The sequence below is a fragment of the Lonchura striata genome, chromosome 36 (genome assembly GCF_046129695.1).
Source record: "Lonchura striata isolate bLonStr1 chromosome 36, bLonStr1.mat, whole genome shotgun sequence".
Taxonomy (NCBI): domain Eukaryota; kingdom Metazoa; phylum Chordata; class Aves; order Passeriformes; family Estrildidae; genus Lonchura; species Lonchura striata.
Window position 1 is genome coordinate 3,035,012 of NC_134638.1, and position 21,690 is coordinate 3,056,701.

Consider the following 21,690-nt stretch of genomic DNA (forward strand, 5'->3'; position numbering starts at 1 on the left):
CTGCTCTCTCACTCCCCTCCAGAGATGGACAGGAGGGAGAAAACAGATTGAAGGCTTCATGGGTTGAGCTAAGGACTGCGACAGATCACTCAGCAAATGCCATCATGGGCAAAAAATTTTCAAAATTGGAGATATTAATGGAATTTTTGCTATCTGGATCAGGGCAGGATAGTGAGAAGTAAAACAAAGCTTTAAAAACACCTTCTGCCCTTTCCTCCCTCCTTCCCAGCTCTACCTCCCCCCGCAGTGGCTGCAGGGAGACAGGGAATGGGGGCTCTGGTCAGTTCATCCCCTATTGTTTCTCCTGCTGCTCGGGGAGAGGAGTCATTCCCCTGCTGTTCCAGGGCTCCCTTCTGGAGACACTTCTCCATGAACTTCTCCACGGTGAGTTCATCCCACGGACACCAGTTCTCCACAAGCTGCTGCAGCGTGGCTCGCTCCTCCATGGGCTCACAAGTCCTGGCAGGGCCCTGCTCCAGCGTGGGCTCCTCTCCAGGGGTTTGCAGGTCCCTGCCAGGTCCCTGCTCCAGCACAGGTTTCTCATGGGGTCGCAGCCTCCGCTCAGGCATCCCCCTGCTCCAGCACGGGCTCCTCCAGGCGCTGCAGGTGCATCTCTGCCCTCCGTGCCCTCCATAGGCTGCAGGGCCCAGCTGCCTCCCCAGGGACTGACCAGGGAATCTCAGGGCAATCAGCTCCAGCAGCTGGAGCAGCTCCTGCCCCTCCTGCCCTGCCCTGCCCTGGGGGTGTGCAGAGCTGTTCCCCTCACAGGTCCTCAACCTGCTCCTCCCTGCTCACAGTCACAACTCCAGCATCACCCATTTTCTTTTTCTTAAATCTCTTATCCCAAAGGCGTTACCACCATTTCTAACAGCGCCAGCCTTGTCCAGCAGCCAGTCTGTCCTGAAGCCGGCTGGAATTGACTCTGTGGGACATGGAGGAGCAGCTGCTCTCACAGAAGCTGCTCCTAGAGCTCCTCCCTTACCAAAACCTGGCCATGCAAACCTGGTATAAGTATGGTAGAGTTTTTATTACCACTATTAACTCTTATCATTTCTATTACCTCTATTTTTGCTATTAATGGTACAGTTGTTATTATTATTACTAGTATTTTTAGTCTTTTGGACTCTGTATTAATAGTGGCTAGATTAGAACTGGAAACAAAGGTACTTCATTGCAAGTAGCGGCTAGAGTTTTGTCAGCCTCTTGCCCTGCCCTGTTCTGTGTCATTGCTGTGTCTGTGTCTGAAGCTGCTGCTGCCAGGCCTCCCTATTTCTCTGGTTTGGGAAATTCCATGGCATTGCTCACATGTCAGAAAGAGAAGGCTCATTCCATTCAAACGCATGCCCTTAGCTCTTTGAGTCCCATTGTTGGAAGCTTGTTTTCTAACATTGTTGACTTTCTCAGCTTCTGTTAATATTTGTGATTTTATAACAAAATGTTCTTGGGTGTGATTGTGCAAGATTCTCTAATCAGCTTCCAGTTTGCTCTTGGGTTTCTTACCGGTGTGTCCGAGCTGAAGGCAGCATTTTGGGTGGGAGGCTTCAGTGGGAGCTGGGATTGCCTCAGCAGCAGCTGGTTTTGCAATGTGAGCAGCGCTGACAGAGATTCCGTGCGCTGAATATTCCGCCTGGTTGGAGCCGCAGTGCCCGGCTGGAGGGAGCCGCGCCGGGCGCTGCGGGTTGTGCCGGGCCGGGCAGCGGCCGCAGCCCCGGCAGGGCCCGGCCGTGGACACGGAGCCTTTGCTGGGCAGGGCTCGGCCCTGCGGCGCCGGGCGGGCGGTGCCGCTCCCGCCGGGAGCCTGCGGGAGCCGGGACAGCGAGAGAGCCCGGGCCGAGCATCAGCCCCGGGGCACGGCCCGGGAGGGGGCACAGCCCGGGGGTCCCGCAGAGCCTCCCTGCTCCAGAGCCGCGCCTGCCGCAGCGGGGCAGCTGCGGCACCTGCGGGGCACGGAGGAGCCGCAGGCGGCGTTCCGAGCGCTCCTTCGGGGCAGGATTTTGTCCCGCTGCGGGGAATTCCCGCGGGCCGGGCGGGCCGGGGCCGCTGCCGAGCGCCGCCGCCTTTCCCGGGAGCCGCCGGGCAGAGCTCTCTGCTCGGGGCTGGGAAAAACACCTTCACTGCCCTGGGAACATTTAAAATGTTTAATACAGGACAAGAGGAGACAAGGGCCATAGAGCAAAGGTTGTTAGGGCCGGGTGCATCTCGGCACTGAGCCAAGAGCACACGCTTATCTCCGGAGATACCCCTTGAATACCTTTTCCCTTTACACCAGCCGGTTGCATATTCATAGTCCCTTATGCATAGTAAACTTTTTCCCAAGCTAGTTTACATATTCCAATAACTGTTCAGCATGGCTCCTCCTCGGTTGCACCTTTTTAGGGCATGTGTATTCCTTGGTTGTGGTTTTGGTCCTTTTTTATCATCATCTTCAGTTTTGGCCTCGGCCCACACTGCCTTCAGACGGTGAGTGCTGATGGTTGGCAGATCTGTACAGGTGTCCTCATCCTGTGCTCACTGAATGTTATCCCATCCAAGCAGGAATTTTAACACAAGCATGCTTCTATCAGCTATGGCACTACTATGTCTGAGCGTAATCAATGAACAACAGAAATAAAAACTATATAACAAAGTTATTGTAACACCACACATATAAAATCCAATGGAATATTTGCAAAAAGCCAATATTATAATATGTATCTATGACAGGGCCAAGGGCCGGGTGCCCGCTCGGTGGCCCCGGGACAGCAGAATTTTGGGGTCCCGGTGCTGGCTGCCGGCAGAGCCCCGGCGCTGGGCCGGGGATGCGTGGGACCCTCCCGCGGTGGGGTTGGGCTGCCCGGGGCAGGCGCTGCATCGTCAGCCCGGAGCCACCGGGGATCGCCCGGTACCGGCGGGGCGGGGCTGGGGAGCGGAGAAGGGCGGCACCGGAGCTGGGGGACCTCTGCAGCCTGCGGGGTCGGACATACCGATAAGGGGGTCCCCGGGAGCCTGGAACGTTGTGAAAAACGCCAATCACTTGGTTTTTAAAATTTTAAACGTTTAATAATAATAAAATGGTTATAAAAATAGTAACACAATTAGAGTAATCAAATTTAGAGTTAGGACAATTACAAGACAATAAAAAGCAAAAAATTATAGATGTCCAGATGCTCTCAGACACTTAAGCCAGGACAAGCATGCCTTGTGAACAAAGGAATAACCTTAAAAGCAATAGCCTATTGCATATTCATGTATCTCATACATGATGCATAAATTACTTGCAAATTAGGAACTTTTCTGGATTTTGTCAACTTCTTTCCCTTAATCCTGGTGCTTCCATAAAGATGGAGACAAGATGGAAGAATGTTTGTCTTTTCTGATAAGGAGGTTGTAACTCTTTATGTGCCCCAAGTCACCGCCATCCCTGTGTGAAGAGTTTATTGATTATCTCATCTCTTGCTTGGGCAAGTAAAAAAATCCTACATCGCAGAGTTTCTATTTTAATATTATGTTGTTACCTAAAACTCTATTTAACACACTACTTAAGAGAATGAATACAGCATAACTTTCTAACATTACACATATAATATTCATGGTAACATTTGTGAAAAGCCAATCATAAAATAAGCATTCTACACAGAAAGTGTTGAAATGGTAAAACCAGTCAAAATCCCTTAGGAATTGGAAGGAAAACCAGAGGCAGTGGCAGCTAACACCTCTGAAACCCGTGGCTTTTGCTCCTCTCTTTGACCTGAGAGCTTCCTGGGCAGGGGCGACTCTTCCAATTGCACCAGCGTGGCCATGGCTGGGAAGGGCAGTGAGCAGATGGGTTGAGCTTCTCCTGCCAGCCCCTGAAGTGCCAGCTGTCATTTGTGTGCGCTGAGGATTCCCTTCAGGCTCGGAGCTGGCGCAGCTGCTCCTGGGCGCTGCTCGCCCGCGGGCGCAGCGGTGCTGCAGCCGCTGTCCCGCACACAGGGAGGGCTCTGGAGCCTCCCAGGGCACCAAGGAGCGGAGCAGGGAACGTGCCGGGATCTGCTGCAGGACCGTGGGGCTGTGGGGGATCCTTCGGTCTCTTGGATGGGGCAGGGAGGGGGCAAATGGAATCAAGGTGAGACAGGGATCGGGCAGCCCCACGCCAGGCAGCGTTTTCTCCTCTGAGAGCTCCTCTGAGCTGAGCGAGCTGGTGAATCCTGCGGAGCAAATGAGACCCGGGAGCGAGGGAAAGGCTGGCTGGGAAGGAGTCAGATAAACCCAGTGGGTATTTCCCTTTCCAAGGGGCTCCTGGGGAGACAGAGGAGACAAGAAAGATTCCCCATCACATGACATTCCCTTTTTTCCTTCAGTAGCCCTATTGCAGTCACTGCATACAAGAGTTTAGTTGATCCCTTTGATGCCAGGGAGAACCCAGAACTTGAACCTCGCTGGATCCAGCCCTGTCTGCCTATCACCGAGCAGAGGGAAAAGATAAAGAACCTGGGTGGGGGTTGAGCCAAAATGGCATTTTGCCACTTCTGATCTGCTCCCAGCTTTTGCAGCAGGGCACCAACCCCATCGCTGCAAACCACTCCCTTTTGCAAGGCACACGTGGACCTCGCTGGTAGCTCAGGGCTCCTGAAGGGGCTGCTGCAGTTGGCAACTGGAGCTGTTGTTGAACTTTTCACATTGCTAAACCCCCCCTGCCAAATGCCATCAACTGTCTGAGGAAGGACACAAGAATATTACCCTGGAGGGGCCAAAAACTTGGAAAAGGATGAAAGAAATGTTCTGATGATGACAATGACAATGACAAAAAAACACAATTTATTTTTGACAGCAAATGAGTACCCACAGCCCTCCAGCCCTCCCAGACTGGCAGCCGAGTGGGGCCGTTTCCATGGCATGAGGAGCTGGCAGCCTGCAGAGAGAAACCAGAGAGCCACGGTCAGTCACAGAAGGCTCCTGTGCCCCTATCCCACCACGGCCTGTGCCTGGGCCAGGCTGCTGTGTGCTCAGAGCCCAAACCTCCTGACCCATTCTCCGTTTTTAGAGAAGGGCAGAGTGGTAAGCCACATTCCATCTCCTCTGCTGAAGCACAGCCCAGCAGCCTCCTCAGCAGCTGCAAGGGCGGGATGCCCGTGTGCTCGGTTTCCTGGCTCCCCGGCAGACCAGGCATTAAACGTTGGGTGTCTCCTGGATTGTCCCCGGAAAGAGCCCATCTCTGCACCGAGCTACCTTTTTTCATTTGGAAATTAGGTCTTTCTTTCTCTGCCATCTGTGGTTTCTCCAGCCCCGGCTGCAGCCACTGGTCATATAAAACTTTAAGAATCTTTTTCTACAAGCACAACTGACTTGATGTATATTTTACACAAGCACAAATTATTCCATAACATATATTACAATGGAGCTGCGGAGATCCCCTGCAGGTCCATGGGGATGCAGAGATCCCCCTACAGGTCCATGGGGATGCAGAGATCCCCTGCAGGTCCATGGGGATGCAGAGATCCCGTGCAGGTCCATGGGGATGCAGAGATCCCCTGCAGCCCCTGGAGGAGCCGGGCTGGAGCTCGGCGATGCCCGAGAGGAGGCTGTGAGCCCGCGGGCAGAGGGGCCCCGCTGGAGCAGCCTGTCCTGGCAGGACTGAGCCCGTGGCACAGTGACCCACGCTGCAGCACTCGGAGGGGGCTGTGCCCAGGGGATGGACTCCGCTCCGAGAAGTTCATGGAGAAGTCTCGGCCGGGAGAGAGCGCAGGGTGCAGCAGGGAACGACTCCTGTCCCTGAGCAGAGGGAGAAGCCCCGGGGGATGAGCTGAGCATGGCCCCATTCCCTGTCTCCTGCCCTGCCGGGGGAGGAGGTGCAGCTGGGAGCAGGGAGGCGTGGGGAAAGCTGCATTTAAGGCTCTGCACTGACTTCTCCTTCTCCTGCTCCGAGTCTTTGGAGTTTTCTGCCAGAAATCTCTCCCCTGCCCCACCCACCCACAGGGCTTGGGGCAGGTTTCCCTTTTCGGGGGAAATCAAAGCGAAGCACTGATGCGCTAACGAGGGGCAGGAGAAGTGAGGCTCCTGGGCTTCCCGCAGAGGCGGAGGCACGGGAGGCGCAGGGCCGGGAAAGCCGTGGCGGGAGGCGCGGAGAAGTTTGTTTGTGTGGGCAGCTCAATCCCGGCTCGGCCCGGGCCCGTGCCGGGGCTGTTCCTCATCTCCGGCTTTCCCCTCACGCAGCCCGGGGGCGCCGAGAGCGCGGGGCGAGGCGGGGCCGTGCGCAGAGCCCGCCCCGAGCTCGCTGCCATTGGCCGCCGGTGCCGTCAGTCGCGGTTGCGGCGCGCTGATTGGTGGGAGCGGGGCGCGGCGCGGCCCCGGCGGCGGGCTGAGGGCGGCCGTGGCCGCGCAGCGCCGCCATTGGCCGAGCGGCTGCGCGGGCCCGGCAGCGGCGGCAGCGGCCGGAGCGCGGTGAGGCGGCGGCGGCGGAGCTCGGAGGCGGCCCCGGCGCAGGTGGGAGCCGCGCTGGGCTCTGCGGGGGCTCGGGGCTGGCTGCGGGCGGAGGGGGCGGCAGGGGGCTCCGGCGGCTCGCCGGTGCCGTGTCCGGCCCGTGCCGGCCCCGGGCTGAGGGCGCTGCGGGAGCGGCTGCCCGCGGTCTCCTTCCCGCCGGGGCCGGGCAGGAGCCGCTGCCGGAGCAGCGCTGGCTCGGCCCGGCTGCTGTGGGTAGGACAGAGGGGCTGCCCCGCGGCCGGGAGCGGGCGGGGAAATTCCCGTCGCCGGAGGTTCGTGTGCCCGGAGGAGAGCGAGGAGTCCTGTCAAAGTGACTTTATTGCCGAGCAGGGGCAGAGGCCGTGGGGCATTTGCCGTGCGCTCTCTGCCGTGGCTGTAGCCCGCAGCCTCCTTTTTATCCTCATTTTCCCGGCCGATCTCCCTCTGCCTTTGCCCACCGGCTGAGTTCCTTGGAAGGTTCCGACTTCCCGATGCGCCTGCTGCCTGTCCTCGTTAATGTGCACCCTCCTTTTGTATAACAGCCGATATTCATGGCTCTGTTAAGTCTTTGTTCTTCTCGGCGAATTTCGGGAATGTAGCGGGACTTTGAGCAGCTGTCTGGGTCAATTTGTAACATTTATTGGAACTGATGGTTTCTCCCCTTATCTAGAAGTGCCTGGCCCTATCTCCAGGCAGATTCACTCCTTGACTCTGTTTTGTTCTTCCCGGGTCCTCTTTGGTTTTGGGATTATTCTCGGTGCCCTCATTCCCTGTCCTTTTGTAGCCGTTTGTGGATCAGGAGGCCTGGCTGCCACCTGCCTGCCCTGGCTCAGCTGCTGGATGAGCTGCACTGCCAAGGTGTGGAGCATGGTAAAAAGATGAGAGTTGCTGCAGCACAGAAGAGGAGAAGCAGCATTCCTTTAACCCTTGGTGTTCCGGGGAACCACGAAACTTTGTCCTATATCCATCCTTTCCATGTTTGGACCAATACATAAACTGCTCTCCTATTTCTTTTGTTATCCTTTTCACCACTTTTCCCTTGTCATCTCTTTACCAGCAGCAGTTTGAGTCATTTAGTTTTCCACAAACTCCTGCTTTTTCTGCTAACAGATAATCTGATCCCATCCCCTGGTGAAATGTTGTGTTCATCATTTCAGTGGCTTGGTCGGCAGGAAAGTCAGGAGCTGGAGCTGTCTGGTTGGTTCTTCTTTCGAGGACAGCTTGTAATGTAATGATGCCATTGAAATGATAAATGGGTTCTCAGTCTCCTGGTAAGAATTTGTGAGAAATGCCAATCACTTGGTTTTTAAATGTTAGAAGTTTAATAATAGTGAAATGGTTCTAAAAGTAGGAATACAATTAGACTAATTAAAATTTAGAGTTAGGATGATTACAAGACAATAAAAACAAAGATTTACAGATGTCAGGATGCTCTCTTGGGCACTTAAGCCACAACAAGCATACCTTGTGAATAAAGGAATCACCCCTAAAAAAATACACTGTTGCATATTCTTATATCCTTCATGGTTATGCATACATTTTATTTAAAACAAGAAACTCTGTCTGTTGTTGTATGTCAGCTGTTTTTTTAATCCCCACGGCGTGCTTCAGTCTGAGCAAGGCCTGAAGAAATTAGCTTCTTCTAGTAAGAAAACAATAAATTGCTCTTGTCTGGAGAATTTAGGTGTTCCTTGAGCGAATTTAGGTGTTCTCATTCCTTAACCCCCCCCCCCCCTCCCCGCAATGCATATTTTCTCTTTTAACTACTAAAGCTTCATTTTATCTTCAAAGATACATTTACCATACTATTAAAATGTTAATACAGCACAAGTTATCAATATAACATAATACATGTAGTAACTATCTGCACAGAGCCATATAACATGCATTTTTCACAAAATCATTTTGGTTCCCAGGGGCTGGTCCATGGTGTTGTAGGATTTGTTCTGGTGGCCGTTCATCTTTTCCCCATTTTTGGGTGCTCCCTGCAGCTGAAGTTGCATCAATTGACCATTTTTTTCTTAATCCTTCATCATATACTTGAATTCCAGCTGATTTCCCTGAACTTGTTCTAGCAAAACCCCCAGTGCTCTGATACACCCTGTACAGCACAGACAGTGACAGCAGATGTTGCAGTGGGCAGAGGGATGATCCCCCCCTTATTTTAGTGAAGTTTTCCCAACATTCTCCATTTGCTGTTTCCCTTTGCAGCTTCAGCCATTTCTGTTGCAGAGTCAGAGATCCTCAGCATGGGCTCTGCCTTCAGCTGTGCAGATTCCATCCCTGCAAGCAGGCAGAGCTTGGGGTGAGGGGCAGAGGGAATCAGCCAATTCCTGCCCCAGGCAAGAAGAGCCAGGTACATTGTCCCCAGTTTGCCCCAGCAGTGTTAATTTGCATTTCTGAAGCTCCTCCTGGGTGCCTGGAATGCAGCTTCTCTTCCACAGCAGCCTTCAGCAGCCTCAGTTGTGCCCCCCCACAATCTACTGCTTTTTTTTTTTTCCTTCAAATCATCTATTTATTGTTTATGAGTTAAAGGGTCACCTTTAAATCTCATCTAGTTTTGAAAATTTTGAAAAACTCTAATCACTTGGTTTTTAAAATTTTAAAAGTTTAATAGTAATAAAATGGTTATAAAAATAATAATACAATTAGAGTTAGGACAATTACAAGACAAAAAGAGCAAAGAATTACGGATGTCCAGATGCTCTCGGACCCTAAGTCAAGAAAAGCTTGACTTGTGAACAAAGGAATCACCCTTAAACCAATACACTTGTTGCATATTCATACATTCTTCATGGTTATGCATACATTCTATTCTAAACAAGAAACTCTGTTGTATGTCAACTGTTCCCTTTAATCCCCTGGCATCTTCAAGTCTGAGCAAGGCCTGAAGAAATTAGCTTCTCCTGATCAGAAGCCATAAATTCCTCTCCTTTGGAAGATTTAGGTGTTCTTCGAAGGGAGCATCTCATTCCTAAAAAGAAAACTCCCCCCACATACATAATCTCTATTTTAACATTATGTTGTAACCTAAAACTACACTTAACACAATATGTAAGGGAATTAATACAGCATAACTTTCTAACATGACACATATAATATTCATTGTACCATTTGCGAAAAGCCAATCATAAATATGCATTTTTCACAATCCCACCTCTTACTGCTCAAGCCAAATGCTTTATAAAGAATATTTCCTGTCCTCTTGCATTCTTTGGACTCTGTTGGTAATCAAATAAAACATGGGATTAAACAAAGAAGAAATATCAAAACACTTGTAACACATAAAAGGAAGAATCCTAATTTCTTCCACCATCCCATTCTCAATACATTACCCCACCTGCTAGTTTTATAACGTTATTTTCCCATTTTTGGACTGATACCTGGGTCATAATTTTTTTCTGATATCCTTTGTTTTTCCAGGATGACATCCTCATTGCCATCTATTTTCAACAATCTGTACACCCCATTCTTTAGCCAATAAATAGCGTAAAGCCAACCTATTTTAATGCACTGCAGGTGATGTTTGGCTTTGCAGACTCCATATTAATTCCAATGCCTGAGCAGCTTTGTTTATTATCTTCTCTATAACTGCTTGGAGTCATTTAATATGACTCAGGATATTATTTGGGGTTAACACAGAGCTAGACTGCTGTGCTTGTTTAACCTTTTTTTTTACTAACTGTCTCTTTTCCGAATCTTGGACTATATTTCTAAGATCAAATGTAAAACAAATCCATCTCTCTCCTTTTGGACATTCCATGCCCCAAGTATTACGACTTTTTCCAGAGTTCTTTGTAATGTGATAATTTTCCCCCTTTTTCCTGCAGATACTTAATTTGGATGGGTTATATCAGTGGCTGTTGACATGGGTGTGTGTGACAAAAAGGAACTTTGGTTTCTTTCCATGTAACACTTTCTGTAGCATTTGTGACACGATCTTGCTGCTATCTCAGAAGGGAAAAGACAACAAATGAGAGACAGAAACAGGAATGACAGAGGTCTGGCGTGGCTTATACCCCCACCTCCCCTGCCTGTGGGGCTGCTGCCCACAGCAGGTACGTGTGATCTTCTCGCTGCTGAGTACAGTGCTCAATCCAGGCTTGCCCTCTGTTTCCCTTGTCACTCCTTTTTTACTCATTTCCAGGCAAATTGTTTTTGACACCTTTTAACTGTGGTTTTCCACCATTCCTCAGGTATCTCTCAGTCAACAGGCACTAATAATTCCCATCTACAAAAGCAATTTATTACTTCAGTTTTTGAGGTCTTTCTGTATAGGGGATTGATTCAGTACTCAATACTTCTTGCCACGAGAACATAGATTTTGTGAGCTACAATGCCAATTATTCTCATAATTTAAACATTCACTTATAACCCAGCTGCCATGTCCAATATGGGGATGAATCAAATAAAGTATACAGCATAGTATTAATGGCAATTTCCCTTCTTCCCTGTACAAGCCACAGGCTAAGGCCAGACTATAAGAACTCTTTGACTCAAACACTCCCGATCCTCCTGTTTGAAGTGGCAGTGTTCCTCTGCCAAGGAGGTGTCGGAGGCGTCTCAGGGCTTATTCAGGCAGGGCTTAGAACCAGTGATGCAAGCTTTGCCTTATTTCTCAGTTAGGTGTTATTCTTTGTACCTGCCTTGGGTCATTTGGGTCTTCCCAAACCATTACCACCCAGTCCTGGTTGAAAGTCAATTTGGTATCACCCGGTTTAGATGTGATAGTCCATTCCTCACGTTTCTTCACCAATTCTTTTATTTTGCTGGCATGAATTCACCCTCTTTTCCATGGTTGGGATTGCTGCTTTAGTAGTACCTGGAAAGGACTTCTTAATAACACAGTGTTAAAAGAAAAACAATACTGCATTAACTTTCACCATTAGTTTTCTTCAAAACTTTCTGGGTTTAACTAAAAACTTTTTCTGTAGCTGCTTCTTCTTCTTGTATCCAGCTGTGCTAATTGCTGCAGAGGCCAATTCTTCTTCTTGTGAGCTATAATTAGTTAAATAAAAAAAGACTAGCCCAAATTTAACACAAGATGTATCACATCTCTTAGTTTTTTGCTTTTTAGGCAACATCCAACTGTTTTAGTCTTACAGACCCATTCTTCAGAACAAAAGCCTCCTTTACTTAACAAAAATCAGAAGGAAAAAAAAGAAGTCTTGTTTAAGAAAATAAAGCACATTGTGAGAGTCAGCTATCTCTGCTTTGATCTTATCTCTATTGGTGGTCCAGCTCTCCCTCTTTTTCACAGCTTTGCCTTTGACTGTACTTCCTCACTCCCCTCCCCTTGTTGTCACTCTGTCTAGCAGGAATGGGGGAGAACTTACAAATAGCTACGGTATGGGGACTTTGGGGGGTATTTCGCTCTCCCTCTTTCTCTTTCTCTTTCTCTCTCTTTCCCTTTCTCTCTCTTTCTCTTTTTCTCTCTTCTTCTCTCTTCTCCCTTTCTCTCTGTTTCGCCCTTTTTTTCTCTCTTCACATTTCAACATCCACATTCCAATATCAGTCCACTTTCTAACATTAGTCCTACATCCTGGAGAGGTGAGTCTGCCAATCACCTCTCCCTCCTTTTTCAACTTCCTTACAAATTTAATTACTTTTGTTATGCGTGTTCTGCAGGCCTTTAATTCACAGCACCCTCCACCAAGGGCTACCAGCTACCCAGAGCTGACAGTGCTAAAACTAAAGACTTATTTTGCTGTCACAATTTTCCATTCACAAGCTTGAAAGCGTTGTAGGAACAAGGTAAACAACAACTTACTTCTGAAGTGATCTTGCCTGCAATAAAAAAATTTAAGTCAATCCTTGTTAGTGCAATATAATTTGCAAAGAAGCCAAGGTTTGATTTGGGAAGGGCATCTGAGGACACAGAGCATGAGTTTTACCAATCTATAATTTGAAGAGGGAATAGGCAAAATGTGGATACAGTGGGGGAGACAGCAAGTAAGGAACTTGTTGCTACAATATTTTCTTTTTGAATGCCCGGAAACACTCTCTAGAGAGATTCTTACAGTACAAACAATAACTGGATGGGAAGAGGCACTCTTGAATTTAAGCTTTGCTGTCAAAATAGGAAACTGCCCCTGAGCACTGCAGTGCTGGAGCACCCTGCCTGCAAACTCACCAGAGGCAAGCCACTGCTGCCACGCTGCAGGGCTGCCTGCAGCACAGAGGGAACCATGGCCAAGCCCTCCCTGCAGGCCTGGGTAATCCACACAAGGAATCACAATTGCTTCATAGCTCTCTAACTCATTCAAGAAATAGGAAACTGTAGTAAACAGAGATCTCCCTCACCATCTTTTTCATATGTGTGTGTCACACACCTACTGTGATGCTGAAAGTAACAAATTAATAGTTTACATTAGAAGATACTGAAATTTTTCTTCATCTAGCTTTGTAGGTTTCCTTTTTCTATATGTAGCCACCTCCCATTGTGGGAAAAAATGAGCCCTATGTTTTTTACAAGTGTTTTTTATGCACATTTTTAATTGCTGTTCTAGATACACTGCAAGTAGTTAGCACTTCCAGAAAAACTAGCAAACAAACAAAACAAAAAAACTAAGAAAGCAAAACACATTTGGGTACATGAAAAAGGACTGGTTGGAAGGAAAATTGTTTGCTTGACCTACCAAGCAGCTGGTGTTACCTTTAGTTTAACTTTACACACTGAGAACAGTTGATTGAACAGCCTGCATTGACTCAAATTAATAGCAGGTTTTGCTATGTCACAGCTGTAAACTATTTTTTCAAACTTAGAGTACAGTAAGTTATGTATTTCAAGATAAAAATCATAATGCAAATTGGAAGAAATTTGGTACACAATTAATTTACCTCTAGAAGTCAGTTTATGACTTTCCTCTACTAGGATTGCAGTAGCTTCTATAGCTTGAATACACACTGGCCAGCCTTGATTTACTGGATCCCACATCTTTGATAAATAAGCCACAGGTCTCTTTACTCCTCCCCACTCTTGAAACAAAACCCTATGAGCTACCCCCTTTTTTTCATTTACATACAAATGAAAGGGTTTTGCTAGTGAAGGTAAGCTTAAAGTTGATACTGGGGCTAGTTTTAACTTCTTTTTTCTTAATTTTTCATTATCCTTTTTGATCCATTTTATATCATCTCCCTCTGTCAATTTTTTATTCAAAAATTTTACTGTCTGTGTATATCCTTCAATCCACAATTTATAATATCCCAATAATCTGAGTATCTTTCTGATTTCCCCCTTTGAAGAGGGAGGGGGAAGGGATAGAATCCCTGTGTTTTAGTCTGGGTTGAGCTTCCAACTACCCTTTCTAAGCAAGTGTCCAAGATATTTTACCTCTGATTCTACAAATTGCAGCTTCCCTTTTGATACCCTTAATCCTTTTTCCCCAAGAAAATTCAAAAGCTTTATAGTAGCCTCTCCAGCTTCAGCTTCCCCAGAAAGTAAAAGATTATCCACATATTGGATAATTTGTATTTCAGGGGGAGTGGGGAAAGTTTGTAGTATTGTTTCTAAAGCTTGTCCAAATAAGTTTGGGGATTCTGTAAACCCCTGTGGTGGTTTTGTCCATCTTAATTGCTGTTTTCTCCAGTTAGTGGGTCCTTCCATTCAAAAGCAAAGATAACTTGCTCTCCTGGGTTAATGGGCAAGCCCAAAAGGCATCTTTAAGGTCCACTACACTAAACCACTGATGCTGGGGAGGAACTTTACTGAAAAGAGTATAAGGATTTGGTACCACTGGATAGCGGGTCTGAGTTCTTTGTTAACCTCCCTTAAGGCTTGTACCAGTCTATAGCTCCCATCAGGCTTCTTTACTGGGAGTATTGGGGTATTATGGGGAGACATACAAGGTTCTAATGTCCATCCTTTATTAGTCCTTCTATTACTGGCTTTAAACATTCCCGTCCTTCTAAAGATACAGGATAGTGCCGTACATGTCTGGGACAATTTTTTTTTCCTCAATTGTAATCTTTATGGGGTCAATATTTAATCTTCCCCTATTTCCCTCCCAGCCCAAACTTCCTTGTTAATTCTTCTTCCATCCTCCTGGCCTAGTTTTAAAAGTCTAGCTGTCATCTTCCCATCTTCTGGAACAACCCCTATTCCTAATTTCACCTGTAAATCTTGTCCCAATAAATTGCTACCTGCCCCTGGGACCAAGAAAACATCCCTCATCCAAAATTTAGTTTCTCCCTCTATTACCACATTTTTAATAACGGGTACGGTGAAACTCTCTCCTTTTGCTCCTGTTAGTATTACGGTATCTTTGCTTACACTATAACCTTTTGGAATATTTAACAGAAAGGTTCTTTCTGCCCCTGTGTCTACCACAAATTCCAATTCTTCTTCTTGGGGTCCCACTCTTGAAATTATCTCAGCATTCCCCACCTGGACCCCACCTGCACCCCCCCTCGGCCCCATGCCCCCGCGAGGGGAATTTGGGGAGGTGGGAGTGGGGCAGCGCCAAGGCCGGGCCCCCCCGCGCTGTCCTGGCGGGAGCGGCTGCAGTGGGGACCGAGTGCGGGCGGGAGCGGCCGAGAGCCCAGCGCTGCCCCAGCCCGACCTGCCCCAGCTCCATCCCTGCCCCTGCGCTGGGATGCTGTGGGGCTGGGGGGAAGAGGGAGCCGGCAGTGGGTGCTGGGCCTGGGGGCAGGAGGAGAAGGGAAGGAGAAGCAGGCTTGAAGAACAGAATGGTCAAAGGATGCAAGTGGCAGGAAAGGGTGGGATTGTGCCAGAGAAGGAGGAATAGCAAGAGGAAGAGGAGTGTGAGGAAGAGCAAAGACACAGGAGGAGGAGGAGGAGGAGCAGAAAGAGGAAGCAGCAGAAGGTTCCACCCCTCCCTGTGTCTGCAGCCTCCCCCCAGCCCCAGGAGCGCTGCTCCCCCCACATGCAGCAGGTGACTGTGGAGGGGGATCCACGATTTTCACGGGGTGAATCTTGGTGTTTCTGAGCTTTCTTGGGCTAAATGTTGGTGCTTTGGTTTTATGTGGCAGCTGAATCTTTATCTTGTAGAGGAGGTTTTTGCTGACTTGTGATGTTCAGGGAGTTTTTGATTTGTGTCTTGAAGTTTGTGGGACTTTTGGGCTGAATCTTGGTGTTTTGGAGGTTCTTACAGACACAAGATTCCCAATGACTTCCAGGGATGGACTTGGGCAAGGCGGAACCTCCAGTCCAAGCAGCTCTTCTCTTGTTTTTCCCTCTAACCAGGATTTGTCATTTCCAGGGTGTGGCTGAATGGAGGAGGAGGAAAAGCCCCGGAGATGCTGCAGGAGGAGGAGCTGCAAACCCAGCCCAGGGAGCTGTGGGGAGGAAAGAGCCCCCCTGAGCCAGGAAGGCGGGCAGAGATCCAGCCAGAGCTCGGAGCTGGTGCAGAAGCCTCATGGCAGGGAGAAGCCCCACAAGTGCTTGGAATGTGGGAAGGGTTTCAGGTGGAGCTCCAGCCTCATCCGGCACCAGAGGATCCACACTGGGGAACGGCCCTACGAGTGTGGGGAGTGTGGGAAGAGGTTTCAGAGAAGCTCCAGTCTCCTCAGACACAAGCGGAGTCACACAGAGGAGAGGCCCTTCCTCTGCCCCGACTGCGGGAAGGGCTTCAACCGCAACTCCAGCCTCACTGAGCACCGGCGCATCCACACTGGAGAGAGGCCCTACGAGTGTGGGAAGTGTGGGAAGAACTTCTCCGGGAGCTCTCAACTGACACAACACCAACGGAGGCACCACTAAGGGAAGCCCTGTGAGTGCCCCGAGTGAGGGAAGAGCTTGGAGTGAGGGAAGAGAGTGAGGGAAGAGCTTGGTGCGCTGCTGCAGCTCCATCCCCCATGGGAGGATCCGGGCTGGATGATCCCCAGTGACCCCCATGGGGCAGAGCCCTGGTGTCCCCGTATGGGGAATAAAACAGAGAGTAAAGCAATGGAGCTGATCAAGGGGCCCGATATCTGAGGCCTGACTGAGCAGAAACTGTGGGAGACACAGACACACTTGAAGTCTCCCTGGGCAAGAAGACTGACCAAGCAACATGGTGTGAGTCTTTGTGGTAACATAAATGTTCCCAGGTTAGGGGATGTCACGAAGAATGTGTAACCAATGGGAAATTGTTACCAGAAACAGAGCCCTCTATAAGCACCATACAAGTCAATCCCTGTATAAACACCTGGTACACTGAATAAAATTGGTTTTGGTCTAAACTGGGATGTCCCCGTCTCTCCATGGTGGATAACCCTGTTGTGGGTGATCCCCGTTGGGTGGGGGAAGGTGCTGGAGGGATTTCTTTCCCTTCTCCTGGTGCTGCCGTGGTTTGGTTGGTAATAAATTCCCTCCCTGTGCCCAGGCCGGGTCTGTTGTCCCCGTGCCGGTGCTCGGGGCGGGATCTCTCCCGTTCCTTCTCTGCACTGCCGGGCCTCTCCTCAGCCAATGAGAGAACGCGGTGGAGAAGAGTCAGCCAATGAGAGCGAGCGGGGCTGATGACTCACCAGTTGCCGGGCAGACCCGCAGCAGGCAGTGTTCCCCACCTGGACCCGCCCTCCCTGCCCAGTGCCGGCCCCGCCGTGGGGTCCCCCCAAGTCCCTCCCCAGTGCCCCCATAAACTGGGCTGGGTTTAACTGGGAAGCTTTACTGGGAACACTGGGAGCAGGGGGCAGGGGCAGAGTGACAGCAGGGCTGGGGGACACTCGACCCCCCCAAAATCAGCGTGGGGATGGAGCAGGGGGTGCCGGCCGGGTCCGGGGCCACGGGGAGGGGCTCTCACTGCCAGTGGCTCAGGAGCTCTGTGGGCAGAGTAAAGGGGGTGACACCGGGCTGGGGTCCCCGGGGGGACCATTCACATTCTGGGGGAGGTGGGATACGACTCACGGGACCCCCCTTTCTTGTTCAGGTAGAACCAGATCCCCAGTGCCAGGAAGATGAAGCCCAACACGGAATCCCCAGTTCCTGCCAGCATCTTGCTGTGGCAGCATCCAGCAGCATCTCTGGGGTCTCCGCAGGGGTCAGGACCCCCCAGAAACTCTCACAGGCACACAGGCCCCTCCAAGCACCCTCCTGGTTGCTCCCAACCTACTCAGGATCCCTGAAACCTCCCTCTTGATCCCTTCCTCACCTTCCCAGGACCCACCAAAGCCCCTCCTGTCCCTCTCAGTATCCCACAGCCTCCTTCCAGTTGTCCCCCACTGCTCCAGGACCCCCAAACTCTCTCTCATTCCCTTCCCAGCCCCACCAGGGTTCATCCAGACCCCTCCCAGTCTCTTCCCAGCACAACCAACCTTGTCCCAATCTCTGCTCTTCCATCCCCAATCTCCATCCAGCTCTTCCAGGCTCACTCACATCCCTCCCAGTCACACCCAGCACACCCAAACTCCCTCCCAGTGTCCACCAGGACCCCCAGAACCCCATCCCACCCTCCCCAGTATCCTTCAAACCCCTTCTTAGCCTTTCCAAATCCACAACCTCCTCTCCCAGTTGAAACCAGGCTCTCCAACTCCCTCCCAGTTGAAACCAGCACATCCCAGTGGCTGTCCCAGTGCCCCCAATTCCTCCCCTGTATCCCAGTGCTGGCTCAGGGGGTGCTCCAGGCTGACGTGCTCCACCTGGCAGGTGGAGGTGAGCCCGGCCCGGGTTGAGGTTTCCAGCAGCACCAGGAGCTGGTGGGTCCAGTCCCCTTTGGGGACCATGTCGGTGGCCACCACAGAGAGCTCCTGCTGGCCCTGGAACCACCTCAGCTGAATGGGAGCAGGGTAGAAATCCACCAAGAAGCAGAGCAGGTGCCGGAGCTGGGCTGGGAGCTCGAGGGCAGAAGAGAGATGGACAAGGTGGGGGTGACTGGGAGAGAGCGGGAACACACTGGGATCAGCTGGGAGAAACGTGGAGAGAGAGGGGAGGGGTGGTGTGGCCTTGGGGCAGACTGGGAATGGACTGAGAGGGACTTGGAATGAACTGGGAAAGACTGGGATGATACTCAGAGAGAGGGGAGGGGATGGGGGACACTGGCAGAGGGTGGAGATCTCGGAGTGAACTGGGGAGGAACTGGGAATGGGCTGGGAAGGAGTGGGAGGGACTGGGGCGGCACTGGGAGGAACTGGGAATGGGCTGGGAAGGAGTGGGAGGGACTGGGGCAGCACTGGGAAGGAACTGGGAATGGGCTGGGAAGGAGTGGGAGGGACTGGGGCGGCACTGGGAGGAACTGGGAATGGGCTGGGAAGGAGTGGGAGGGACTGGGGCGGCACTGGGAGGAACTGGGAATGGGCTGGGAAGGAGTGGGAGGGACTGGGGCGGCACTGGGAGGAACTGGGAATGAAGCGCGCGGCACTGGGAGGCCGAGTCCAGTGCGGGGCACGCGGCGCTGCGGATCTGCCTGGCAACTGATGAGTCATCAGAGACTCGCGCTCTGATTGGCTGAGAGGCGGCAGCGCCACGCCAGGCTGAGATGGACAGCCGGGAGGCACTGGGAGAGACTGGGATGGACTGGGAGAGCCACGGGGGTCAGTGGCAGGGACAGAAGGTCTCGGGGATGGGCACAAGGAGGGCTGATGGCTCTGGGGCGATTCCCAGGGAGGTTTTGAGGGGCCTCAGGGTCATTGCCAGAGCAGGGCTCGAGGGGACACGCTCTGCCCCACGCTCACCTCGGCGCTCCGTGAGGAACGGGCTGAGATACTCGTGGTTGCACCGGCAGAGCCAGTCCACCGCAGTCCTTCTTTGCTCCATAACGTGTGGGTCGCTGTTGCAGTACCTGGCTGCTGTCCCTGGAGTATCTGTCCCGTGGTATCTGTGGATACCATGCAAAGGCCTTTTCTGCTTCTTTACCCTGCACTCTCCTTGTAGCAGTTCAGGCTGGAACAAATGGCTCCAGAACAGGGACCTTGGACAGTTGTCCAGTCCCGGAGAGCGTCTCCTGAAGGTCATCGGATCCGGGATCTTCGGGAATTCAAGCGCCGTTTGGGACCAGCTCCAGGAGGAGCTTCTTCCTACGCTTTGTGAGGACTGTTTCTCCTGGCCTGTCGGCACCCCTTTGGAATTCTGAGGGAAGGCTGCCGCTTTGGAAGGGAAGCTTTCAGAATCCAAAGGACCGGCAGGAGCCCACCAGCCCCCTCGAGGTTTCGCTTTTCCTTTGTGTCCCTCGCATTGGTGAGTACTCGCAGCGTGGGCTGCCAGGTGCCCGGGGGAGAGCACCACACATGAACACATTTATCTTCAGTTAATCCTTTTGCCTCGTGGGGGGGAATTTGGGTTGTTTGGGGAACATGGACAATCATTTATCCCCAGCTCAACGAGAGATTTATATTCAGATTAAAGCAACTTTAGTACTAGGGAATGTTTCATTTAAAAAGAGGGATCTTAAAACTTTTGTTCAGTTTTTGTTTGAGCACTTTCCTGAGGCTCCCCAGGAAGATGTTTTGTCACTTTCATTCTGGGGGAAAGTTGGGTGATGCATTTATGATATACAAGTGGGGGGGAATTATAAAGTGGGCAAGTTTAATCCTATTTTCAATTTGATTTTTAAATTAGTAAAGCCTAAGGGAGAAAGTTGGGTCCCTGGTTCTTGTTCCCCGTGTTCCTCCCTCCCTGATCCTAACCCTGCTTCCCCTAAGGGTGGGATGGGAGCCAGACCCTGCCCACGGGCACAGGGCTGTCACCTACTCCCTGCTGCCTCCTGCCCCACTCAGTCCCTCTCTCGGGCTGGCCCTGGCCACTCCAGCCCGAGCCTTCCCCGCTCCCTTGTCCCCGACTGCCCTGTCCCCAGTTTGGTCCCCAGCTCCAGGAATGTCAGTTGTACAGCCCCGCCTCGGGTCCCTCCCCTGCGCTCGCAGCTGCGTCGATGGTGTCACCGTCGGGACCAGCCCCTTCTGTCCCCTGCCCACATCCCCGAGTGGGCCCTTGAGGGTGGTTCCCTCCTTCTCCAGCCCATCCCGGTTCCCACGCTGCGGAACCGAACGCGGGCCTGGCTGGAAGCCCGCCATGCTGGCCTGCAGGCCCCAAGTCACCGGGCCCCACCGCTCCGCCGGAGGCTGCGCGCTCCAGCCCGCCCCGACCCACCTTCCGAAGAGGATGAGGACGGCGGCACCCCGGCAATAACAACAGGCCGGGAGGAGGCTGGACACGGATCAGGGAGGAGCCCTGCGGGATGGGGACCTGGACTTGGTGAGAGATCTCGATTGCCTTGCGGCGCCTGTCGTCATTAAACGGGGAAAGGAGCCGTGATGGGAGCGGATTCCCCAGAGACTACGGCCGCAATTCTCCATATTTTAACAATGTATTTGACTTAACTTTCACAGGACATATCTTAATTCCCCATGCCTTCCATTACATTACCATTGCATTATTGCAGTGGAAAAAACTTTTAAAGCCAATCCTATCCAAGTATGACTTGAGTGAAGTTTTAGGCGAAGGCCAGGAATGCCCTGAGGCTTTGGCAGGAGAGGGGGAATTTAGCAGACCAGAGGATCAGGTCATGCTGCCCAACAATGTCTTAGATGACATCAAATCTGCTGCAAAGACTGCTCTTTTAAAAATCCCTGATGGAACCACCCTTGTCCAAAACTTTTCTTCAATCCATCAGGGGGTTGAAGAGACATTTGTTAAGTTTGTTGACCACCTCCCAGAGGCCATCGATCGCCAAATTGATAATGTAGAGGCCAGGGATGAACTCCTGGGAAAAATGGCAATGTCTAACGCCAACCCGGAAAACAAAAAGATTCTCGGAGCTCTTCCCCAAGATCCAGAGCCACTCATCCCACAGATGGTCGACACCTGCACTAAGGCCTCTTCTTCAGAAACTGCTTTAGCCCTGGCCGTGAGCAAAGGGGTGGGGGAGGCAGTGGTGCCCATTAACAACGTGAGGTGCTTGAACTGTGGCCAGTTGGGCCATTTCCAAGCAAACTGCCCTCACTGGCCTCCTGTGCACTTTAACTCACCTCGCTGCCCTCTCCAGAACACCTAGAAATGATCAGCCCTCGCAGCGTCCGGGAAACGGGCGGGGAGCGCGGCGCGGTCCCGCACGGAGACAACGAGCGGCGGCCGCGGCCCCGGGGCCGAGGGCGGGCGGGCGAGGCCGGCGGGCGGGCAGCCCCGCCGGGGGCGGCTCAGAACCGCAGTCCTGGGGCGAAACTGCCGCCCCCGCCCCGCTGCTGCTCCAGAGCTCCTGCGCCCGCAGCGTCCGCGGGCACCGGCCGGGACAGAGCCCGGGAAGGAGAAGGGGCCGAGCCTCGGCGCGGCCGCCAGCGCCGGGAGCGGGACGAGCCCCGCACGGCAGCGCCCCAGCACCGGCGCCACGTCCAGCATCACCAACA

General features: G+C 51.7%; 1 protein-coding gene and 1 pseudogene across 1 annotated transcript in view; one reads left to right on the top strand and one right to left on the bottom strand.

Annotated features, from left to right (window-relative positions):
- Positions 1-21,690, top strand: part of LOC144247940 (uncharacterized) — a gene marked incomplete at its 5' end in the record, with an annotated part of 684,260 nt that overhangs the window by 598,143 nt on the left and 64,427 nt on the right. Inside the window, 1 exon segment of the mRNA XM_077789686.1 lies at positions 15,874-16,059. Within this exon segment, the coding sequence (XP_077645812.1) occupies positions 15,874-16,059 (186 nt within the window).
- On the bottom strand, positions 17,232-20,361 carry LOC144247922 (class II histocompatibility antigen, B-L beta chain-like; annotated as a pseudogene).